Source organism: Astyanax mexicanus, chromosome 21, assembly GCF_023375975.1.
Source record: "Astyanax mexicanus isolate ESR-SI-001 chromosome 21, AstMex3_surface, whole genome shotgun sequence".
NCBI classification, from domain to species: domain Eukaryota; kingdom Metazoa; phylum Chordata; class Actinopteri; order Characiformes; family Acestrorhamphidae; genus Astyanax; species Astyanax mexicanus.
Window position 1 is genome coordinate 39840961 of NC_064428.1, and position 10811 is coordinate 39851771.

General features: G+C 37.1%; 1 protein-coding gene across 1 annotated transcript; it reads left to right on the forward strand.

The window, feature by feature from the left end:
* Positions 1–2009: 2009 nt before the first annotated feature.
* On the forward strand, positions 2010–10054 carry LOC103026060 (NLR family CARD domain-containing protein 3). Its single transcript, XM_049469638.1, has 8 exons — positions 2010–2180; positions 3564–3704; positions 3960–3986; positions 4607–6422; positions 7160–7333; positions 8067–8240; positions 8419–8465; positions 9391–10054. The coding sequence occupies exons 1-8, from the start codon at positions 2135–2137 to the stop codon at positions 9948–9950; spliced, it is 2985 nt and encodes a 994-aa protein (XP_049325595.1). The 5' UTR covers positions 2010–2134; the 3' UTR covers positions 9951–10054.
* The last annotated feature ends 757 nt before the right edge of the window (positions 10055–10811 follow it).

Sequence of the window (10811 nt, forward strand, 5' to 3'; positions counted from 1 at the left end):
GATTCCAGACAATCAGCCTTCCAGTTCTACAGTTTATGCCACCGTTGAAAACCCGAGAGCTCCATCCAACACTGAAAGGGCTGCTAACAGATCTACTGAGCCACCCGCTGAATTCTACTCCATGGCACAATTTTCCAATCCAGCGTCAGGTGTGTCGGCAGTGTATGCCACTGTGGACGACTGTACATAAGGAGGACAACCTATATGATGGAATCCAACTCTCAGCTTGCTTTAAAGTATCAGCATTAACATGTTTTTGCCTCTTTTCTTTTAACATTATGTGATATTGTTTAATCTTTTTATGCACATGTCTGTTGACAAGTTTCTCCAGTTTCAAAATAAAACAGTTTCAGACTGACCAAAAAAACAGAGTGTTTGCATAATAATGGTTAACTAAATAGCCTTAAACACTTATCAGACATTCCAGACTTGAGATTGTGCTTAGACTTTAATCTGTAGAGACTTCTAGAGGATTCTAAATTAATTAAAAGCTCCAGAAACTTAAGGCTCTACTAAAACTTATTCCCTAGTTCCTGGAAACTGGGACTCACACCCCGGATACTTGAGAATCTACTTAGACTTGCATTCTAGAAACTCAAAAAGAGACCCAGAAACTTAACAATGTACCACAGAGACTGAAAGGTAGGTTTAGAACCTTAGTGATTTAAGACTCAATTTAAATTAAAACCCCATAAATTCCATATTCAGACGTAGTCTCACATTTGTCATGATTTTACTTAGACTTGCACCCTAGAAACTTAAGAACGAGACCTGCAACCCAGAAACTTAACAATGTACAACGAGACCTGCACCACCAATGTAGGTTTTGAACATCAGCGCTTTAAGACTTTACTTAGATTATAACCCCAAAAATTCCATATTCAGACTCATAAATGTAAAACTTAGTCTTAAACCCCAAGATTTAAGACTCTACTCAGATTTAACCCCATAAATTCCATATTCAGACTCATAAAGAGACGTAGCCTCATATTTCTCATGATTCTACTTAGACTTGCAACCCAGACACTTAACAATGTACCACAGAGACTCAAAAGTAGGGTTTGAACCTCAAAGATTTAAGACTCTATTAAGATTTAAACCCCATAAATTCCATATTCAGACTCATACATATAAGATGTAGTCTCATATATTTATCATGTTTCTACCTAGACTTGCACCCTAGTCATTATCAGAATACTTTACTTCCAAAAAATTGACATAGGATTTTGAATTGTTTGGCTATTCATTATATTTATCATATTATATGTATTATTTATTATTATATAATATATAGACACTAGGTGGCAGCATTTTACAAAATAGACCTCCATTGTCAAATTGCTGTAATACAACGCTCTCACTTCATTTTACAATAAAATGAAACTCATTTTTTAAACAATTTTTTTATAACTTAGGAAAGTTGTTAAAGTAAATCACTTTTGGGACAATACGTCCCATTAACTCAATCAGGCAAGATTCTATCCAATAATAAAATAATAAACCTTAAAAAATTTACACCAACCAACCTCTCTCTTCAGATACTCAAACCTTTTCTTTGTTAATGGCTTGGGCAAGATATCTGCTTCATGTCGTCTGTAGGAGAGTATTGCAGTTGAATTTGTCTATTCTCATAAACATGAGTTATTTGTTGCAATAGTAATATTTAAAATGTCAAAAAGACTGTTTTTTTACTGAAATAAAGTAACTTTTCAATGATGCTGTGATTTTTTAGATGCACCTGTGTTTATTCTATGTTAATTTAGAGTGTTCCAAAGGGTGGCTTTCATACGGTTGGGAGATTAAAATTCCAGATTGGGTGCTCATAGAAATGAGTTATTTGTTGCGATAATAACAATTGAGCTCTGACAACTTTTAAGACAAGTCAGACATTTTACATCATTTTACAAAGCTGTTTTTCCAGTATATCCCCTGACCTCACCCTGAACTGCTCTTGTCAGGACTTTGTACAGGCAGGTAAAGACCACGCCCACGCAGGAGGTAAACCTCATAATCTGTGACTCAACCACGAGTTTACGTCTCGCAGAAGTTTCACACAGAAATGTAGAGTTTTATTATTCAACCCACAAAGCAAACGAGGACATATAAATATCACTTCATAATTTTACCATAGAGAATGGAGACGGAAATACAGCTGGAAACTGAGGATAAGACCAAACCAGGTAAGCTGAAAATACACTACATGGAGAAAAGTACTGGGACACTTTTTCATTCACTGTTTCTTCTGAAATCAAGGGTTTTAATCAATTAAATTTCCTGCATTCTGGAGTATTTTTAACAAGTTGTTACACATATAATTCTAAATCTAGTTTTGTCAGATACTCAAGTTCGCATCAACAAAATGCAAAAAAAAAAAGTAGGTACACTTGCTCAAAATCTACAGCTCTTGAAAAAAGAAATAAGAGAGCACTTAAAAATGATGAGTTTCTTTGATTTTACCAAATTAAAAACCTCTGGAATATAATCAAGAGGAAGATGGATGATCACAAACCATCAAACCACCAAACTGAACTGCTTGAATTTTTGCACCAGGAGTAAAGCAGCATAAAGTAATCCAAAAGCAGTGTTTAAGACTGGTGTAGGAGAACATGATGCCAAGATGCATGAAATTAAAACTGTGATTAAAAACCAACCAGGGTTATTCCACCAAATATTGATTATTTCTGAACTCTTAAAACTTTATGAATATGAACTTGTTTTCTTTGCATTATTTGAGGTCTGAAAGCTCTGCATCTTTTTTGTTATTTCAGTCATTTCTCATTTTCTGTACATAAATGCTCTAAATGAGAATATTTTAATTCTGGAATTTGGGAGAAATGTTGTCTGTAGTTTATAGAATAAAACAACAATGTTCATTTTACTCAAACATAAACCTATAAATAACAAAATCAGAAAAACTGATTCAGAAACTGGGAAACTGAACATTTCCCAGAGCTGTATATAAAAAAGAAAAATCTATAACAAATATTGATATATAATCAATACCAATTTAAAAAAATAAGAGAAAGAATAAACTCACTTAAAACAATAATTATAAAGAGCTTTGTTTAATTTAAGTTAAAAAGACGGTATTTCATTTATATAATTATTGGCAGATACTCAATATTGCATTCTCTAAATAATCCACCCCTTGTGCTATTGTCAGTAGAGACAGTTACTACAACAAAACCAGGATAAACCCTTTTTAAATCCCTTTATTTCAGAAGATCAAGGTTTCCTAATACTTTTCAATACTTCTGTTCATAAATATTTGGTACCTCTATGAATATTTACAACAGAAAGCTAAAAGTTGGTACCCTTGGTCAAAATATTGTATTGTTAATAACTGAAAATATGTATTTTTTATAATTTACCATAATTATTGTATTATTTTTTATTTGTACAATTTTAGAGTGAAAAAACACTAGTTTGGTACTTTCAGGTGACTTTGACCACTTTTAAATTGTTTATTAGAGCTGTCTTTGGGTTCAGTAACCATTAGAAACAAACAGGTGATTTATATAATAAAGCTTTATAAAACTCTGACTAATTTTTTGTTTAAACAGACTCCAGTGCAGTGGAGCTCAGCTCTGTTCAGAGCTCCATGAGGGCGGAGTCGGGAGGGATTGTGAACGCTCCCTCATTGGTCAGCAGCCATTTCTCAGCTCCAGTCGTCTTTAACTTCAATACGAGTACTGCAGAGCGCGGTATTATACATTTCCTTATTAAAATCATACTGAATTATACTAATTATACTGGAAGCACATCACCATAAAATCTCATTTATTTACCTAAAATTAAAAATATAGATCTTGTTGTTATTTTAAGTAAAACATTTAGTCATCTAAAACATATAGAATTTTGCATTATCTATATTTAGACAATGACAGATTTGAATAATGAATTTAGTAGTGAGAGTTTAACTAATTGCTCTTTTTGTTTGTTTGTTTTTTTTTACTTAGAAAAAGAACCTTCAGTGGGTTGTGATGGTAAGTGCATTTTTTGCTGTCCACAATCTCTAAAATTAAATTTAGTATATTACAAGATATATAAAAAAACATATTTTTTATTAAATTTGACAACAACATGAGAAGTCCCAGATGCCCAGATGGTATTTATAGTAAGTGTATTTTAGCTTTATCTACAGGCGAGCTGTGAACTGTGCACTGTGCAGCAGTGTGTCTTTGCTATCATAACCATGGGAAAAGTACAAACATTGCCACTCTGTAAATATTTACCAATGAAATGATTTGCTTAATCGGGCATGTTGGGTAAAAAGAATGCCACAAATGTGCTTGGCAAGGTGCTTCCATGACCAGGATTGACAACGGTATAGTGATTTCAATGCTGAAACACATCTGATAAATCTGGACAGCGGCTTTTTAGAACAACAACTGATTGTGGCTTTATTTTGGAGAGCCTGTAGATGGCTGTAGTGGGTAACAAAGCAATGCAAAGACGCCACTCTACATTACGCTAATAAGTTATTAAGAGTTATTGTTTAAGACTCTTCATAACAAAATTTACATCCCAGAAACTCTGGACAAAAGCTTCAGATAACTAAATGCTGTAAATGTCCATGATAGCAACGTATCTTACTGTTTTCCAGAGTCAAGAAAACGAGAGCTTCGCGATTCTCTGAAGTCCTGCACGAGAAATCGATGCAACATGATCTACGAAGGAACGTCTGATGGAGGAAGCAGCATCACATTGACTGACGTCTACACAGAGCTCTATATTGTGGAGGGTCATACCGGTGGAGTCAGTAATCAACATGAGGTCTGGAAGATTGAAGCAATGTCGAGGGCTATTGCTGTAGATTCTCCAGTTGAGTTCAGGGACGTTTTCAAGAAGAGTTCAGACTCAGAAACACTGAGAACGGTGCTGACGCTGGGAATCGCCGGGGTGGGGAAGACGGTTTCCGTGCAGAAGTTTGCCCTGGAATGGGCGGAAGGAAGAAACAATGAAGACATTGACTTTGTGTTCCTGATGTCATTCCGAGACCTGAATCCCATCATGGATGAGTGCTTCAGCTTCTACAAGTTACTGTGTTACTTTTACCGCCAGCTTAACCTGAAGACGGAGGACGTAGAGGCTCTTGGCGGTTGCAACATCTTGCTTGTTTTTGACGGTCTTGACGAAAGCCGCCTCATGCTAAACTTTGGAAGCAGTAAAATAGTGAGCGACGTGACCGAGACGTCATCCGTTGACCTTCTGATCATCAATCTGATCATTGGAAACATGCTTCCATCGGCTCGCGTCTGGATAACCTCGCGGCCAGCCGCAGCCCATCAAGTCCCCAGTCGGTACGTTAACCTGGTGACAGAAGTACGAGGGTTCAATGACGACCAGAAGGACGAGTACTTCAAGAAGAGAATCAGCGATCAAGAACAAGCCAGCAAAATCATCTCCCACATTAAGAAATCCAAGAGCCTTCACATCATGTGCCACATACCTGTATTCTGCTGGATATCTGCAACTGTGCTTCAGCTTATGTTGGACGATGACAAAAAAGGAGAAGAAGAAGAACGCCAAGAAAAAGGAGGAGACGTGCCCACAACTCTGACAGGAATGTACACCAACTTTATGCTCTACCAGAGTGACCTAAAAGTTCAGAAGTACCCTGAGAAGTATCCGAAGAAATCAAAGGAATGTGCATATTATTCTGAGGAAATCCTGAAGCTGGCAGAGCTTGCGTACAAGAACCTCATGAGGGAAAAATTCATTTTCTTTAAAAAAGATCTGCAAGAGTGTGGCATCGACATCGAAGCAGCTTCGGTGTATTCAGGGATGTTCACCGAGATTTTCCGAAAGGAGAAAACTCTATTCAAGTCCAAGGCTTACAGCTTTGTGCACTTAAGCATCCAGGAGTATCTCGCCGCTTTATTTGTATTCTACATGTACAGCACCGCAAGAACCAATCTTCTCAATGAAACCTTCACTGAAAAACTGAAATGGAGATTAAAAAGCAACCTCCACGACCTTCACAAATCTGCCATCAACAAGAGTTTACAGAGCGAGTCTGGACATCTGGATCTCTTCCTTCGTTTCCTCCTTGGTATCTCACTAGAGTCCAATCAGAGCCTTCTGGTAAAGATCTTTCCACAGCTGAGCTTGAAGGAAAGAGTCAGGAACACAGCCCAGTTCATCAAGAGGAAGATCAGGATGAAGATCTCCCCAGAGAGGAGCATCAACCTTTTCCACTGCCTGAATGAGATGAATGATCACTCTTTGGTGGAGGAGATTAAGAGTTATGTGGGATCTCAATCAGATCATCAGCTCACCCCAGCAGAGTGCACTGCCCTCGTCTACCTACTCTTGATGTCAACGGATGATCTTGAGGAATTTGACTTGAAGAAATATCTAAAGTCAGATGAGGGTCTGCGGAGAACCATACCACTGGTAGTTTCCAGTAGAAAAGCTCTGTAAGCTATGTGCACTTTTACACCAGGTTCACACTATACGACTTTTTAAGTCCTTCAGTTGTAGGGACATTCACACTACATGTCTAATCGGCGTCACAGAGTAACAAATTACATGATTTCTTACTATGGAAAATCGCTGACTCTTCAGAAACATGTTTATCACGATCACTAGATGATAACTAGTGACACCATGCCAGAGAATCTCTATAGAGGGGAATACACACTTGTGTATTCCAACAGGACAACAGTGAGTCCAACAGGAACAGGTTCATATGAAGCAACTGAGCAAAATCAGAGTTTATAAACGTCTGATTTGTTTTCTACTGAAATATGTACTTTTGTCCTTTTAAAACAGAACTATATCAACTGTTTCAGTACTGGAAACATAATGTTTTAAGGTTTTAAACTCCAGTTATAAACCTATTAATGTAGCCGCTGCTCCTGACTCCCAGTCACTGACTGGATCAGATATCTAGCATGCTAAACATTTGCCAGGTATCGGCGACTGATCAGCAATCAGTTGGCAAGCTTCATTCAGTAATTTGCGCTATGTGACTGTGCGAGTGCCGAGAGATTCCCTATTTGCCTCAGAGCAATCAGAGTTTTTGACAACGATTTTGTCGACTGAAAAACTGGGCTTAAATCGTGTAGTGTGAACCTGGTGTTAATCTTTACATTAAGTATTTTTTTAGCTGGTGAAATGCCTGTTCTCAAACTTTTCCCTTTTGTCTCCATAGGCTGAATGACTGTAATCTAACTAAACAGAGCTGTGAAATTCTGGCGAATGCCCTTAGCTCAAGCATGTCCTGCCTAACTGAGCTAGACCTGAGTGACAATGATTTGCAAGATGTTGGAATATTGTTGCTAGCTCAGGGGCTAAGCAGTGTAAACTGTAAACTTCAGCTACTCAAGTAAGTCCTCCTCAGGCCAGGGTTTCTGCAGGTCCTTAAAAAGTCTTAAAATGTCTTAAATTTACTGTAAATTTGCTGTAGGTATTACATTTTGTGAGTGACAGTGTGTTTAATGCTGGTAGGAAAACACATGCTAACTTTAGCGGTGAGTTAGCAAACATTACCAGAAAGAGAAGTAAGGTTAATGTAGAGGAAGCTCACATTAGCAGTAAGCTAGCTAACATACTAACATTAGCAGAGAGTTATCTAGCTAAATTGCTGGGGACAAAACTAAGATTAGCAGAGGGCTAGCTAACATACTCACAACCACACAATAGCAGTGAGTTATGTAGCTACATTACTGAGGCGAGAACTAAGGTTAGCGGAGAGCTAGCTAATGTTAGCAGTGAGCTAGCTAACATACTAATATTAGCAGCAAGGAAGAGAACTAAGGTTAGCTACAAGCTAGCTAACTTTAGTGGTGAGCTAGATAACATAATTACGTTAGCGGCGAGTTAGCTACGTAAAGGTTTTGATTTTCAATACAAAAAGAACATCAGAACCTTTTGGTTTGTTTAACACTTTTAAGTTACTACATGATGCATTATGTGTTCCTTCATAGTCTGGGTCACTTCACTTTATTATTCATTTACTATGTAGAAAAAAAATGCCTGATTACAGTATAAATAAATGTTACTTAAAATGTATAAAGTATTGTTCCATTACTAACCTACATACTCATCATTTCCCCCAGGTTATGTCGGTGCCTTATATCAGAGAAAGGCTGTTTATCTCTGGTTGCAGCTCTGAGTTCAAGTGTCTCAAAGCTCATAAAGCTGGACATCAGTTACAACAACATAGGAAAGAATGGAGTGAAGATGATCTTCGACATAATAGAAAATCCAATGTATCATCTGGAGGAACTGACGTAAGTAAAAACATAACCTGACTAAACTGCAGGGACTTAGTACTGTAAGTAAAATGTATTACAGATTTTCCTTATGGAAAAAAATAAATATCGTAGATATATATTATACATGTATAAGTGAACTGTGCACAGTAGTGGCATCACTCACTAATATAATATCTCTGTCTCCTCCCTTTAGAGCAGACCATTTTGGTGAGATTCATATGAGGACCAGTTTTCTGAGTTGTGAGTAAATGTTTTTGATTTGTTAATATAGGCGTTATTATTCTGTAGAGTTCTGGGCAAACACTGACAACTATTATCATGTATTAAAACCATTGCTTAAGTATTAAATCTTCACAAGATAAATGCTTATCAGAATGAACAATGTTACTTAAAATGTCTAAAACATTTCTAAAGGATTTCTTTATTTCTAATTAAAATTTTATCCCCTTGAAACCCAAGCAAACTTTAGTTTCTTTACATTAGTGGCACTGTAAAACAGATATTTCATTATAACACAGTTATATGCAGAGACGTATATAGTAAGTTGTAAAAAGTATTGCTAACTTGGCAATGGAAAACACAGGAGCTCCACTGACTGAATACAACAAAGAAAGATGTTAACAGTCAGACGTTCATTGCTATCTTGGCAACAATACAATAAACAGAATAGTAAATAAAATAACATTGCTGTTCCCATAAATGAGCTGCTGGAGCTCCTTCACAGCGCCAACCAGCAGCTCAGTTTCCTCTGCTGAGAAGAGTTTGTTGGACACGTCCAGGTAGCTGCACCATTACAATAGCAATCCACCAAAGTCAGAGCTCACCTGTTCTACTCTTAAAGAGAATGATGAGCAAGAGACACTCTGATGGCTGAAATAAGGAAAAGATGCAGTTCAGAAATCAATATTTGGTGGAATATCCCTGGTTTTTAATCACATTTTTCTTGCATCATGTGGCATCATGTTTTGGCATCATGTTCCCCTCCACCAGTCTTACACACTGCTTCGGGATAACTTTATGAAACTCCTTAGCTTGGTTTGATGGCTTGTGTTCATCCATCTTCCTCTTGTTTATATTCCAAATATTTTCAATTTGGTAAAATCAAAGAAACTCATCATTTTTATGTCATTTCAGTGTTTTAATTTATCTATATGTTAACCTCTAGATACAATTGAGCTGACCCTGGACATCAACACTGCTCATCGCTCTCTCCGTTTGTCGGATGATGGCAGGACAGTGTCTTGGAGCTTAAGCGAAATCTCCTATCCGGATCATCCAGACCGATTCCAGACGTGGAAGCAGGTGATGGGCGGAGAGGCTCTAACTGGGCGGCATTACTGGGAGGTGGACTGGGGGAGCAGTGTGTTTGGAGTGACCATAGGCCTGACCTATAAAGGAATCGGCAGGACCGGAGACGCCAGCGTCTGCTTGGCAGGACATGATGATCAGTCCTGGAGCGTTCACTGCTCCAACTACAGCTACTGTGCTTTACATCGCGGCAAGAAGATCGACCTGCTGAAGACCCCGGATGAGAATTTCGAGTCTGAGAGGATTGCGGTGTTTCTGGACTGGCCGGCGGGAAAGCTCTCCTTCTACAGAGTCGACGACGACGATAAACTGATCCACATCTACACGTTCCACACTATCTTCAGAGAACCTGTTTACCCCATCTTCAGACTCATCCATCACGCTGCTACACTGACCTTATCACCGGGCGAAGGCTGACAGTTTTTTACCCCTGTGAAAAAGTCCTATATATTTCAATATAATAAATGTGTACTTAAACTATACGTGTAATAATCTCCTTATCCTTATACTATATTTGTACCTACGTATGTGAATAAAAATTAAGATATATAACGCATTATTTTTTATTGAAATGTAAGTTCTTACACTACCAAGTTTGAACTTCCAATATACTTTTGTACATTTTTATCAAAGTGTTAAAAACAACTGTTCCTGTAGTGCATTTAAAGTACAATGTATCATGTAACTTTTTAGAAAGTAAATTAAATTACTATATTTAGTAAGTAAATTTGTAACACGCTAAAAATTGTAGTACAGCATATTAAAAAATATTTTCATACCCAATGAAGTATACTACTTACAAAAGACAGGAACAAGAACTTTTGTTTGAGTAAAATGAACATTGTTGTTTTATTCTATAAACTACAGACAACATTTCTCCCAAATTCCAAATAAAAATATTTTAGTCATTTAGAGCATTTATTTACAGAAAATGAGAAATGGCTGAAATAACAAAAAAGATGCAGAGCTTTCAGACCTCAAATAATGCAAAGAAAACAAGTTCATATTCATAAAGTTTTAAGAGTTCAGAAATCAATATTTGGTGGAATAATTAATCACAGGTTTTTTTTCATGTATCTTGGCATCATGTTCTCCTCCACCAGTCTTACACACTGCTTTTGGATAACTTTATGCTGCTTTACTCCTGCTGCAAAAATTCAAGCAGTTCAGTTTGGTGGGTTGATGGTTTGTGATCATCCATCTTCCTCTTGATTATATTCCAGAGGTTTTTAATTTGGTAAAATCAAAGAAACTCATCATTTGTAAGTGTTTTTTTCC

Excerpts from the sequence above, each read along its gene's own strand:
- LOC103026060 (XM_049469638.1), top strand. The coding sequence starts at position 2,135 with ATGGAGACGGAAATACAGCTGGAAACTGAGGATAAGACCAAACCAG. Across the intron at positions 7,334-8,066 it reads TGTAAACTTCAGCTACTCAA|GTTATGTCGGTGCCTTATAT; the intron begins GTAAGTCCTCCT and ends CATTTCCCCCAG. Across the intron at positions 8,241-8,418 it reads TATCATCTGGAGGAACTGAC|AGCAGACCATTTTGGTGAGA; the intron begins GTAAGTAAAAAC and ends TCCTCCCTTTAG.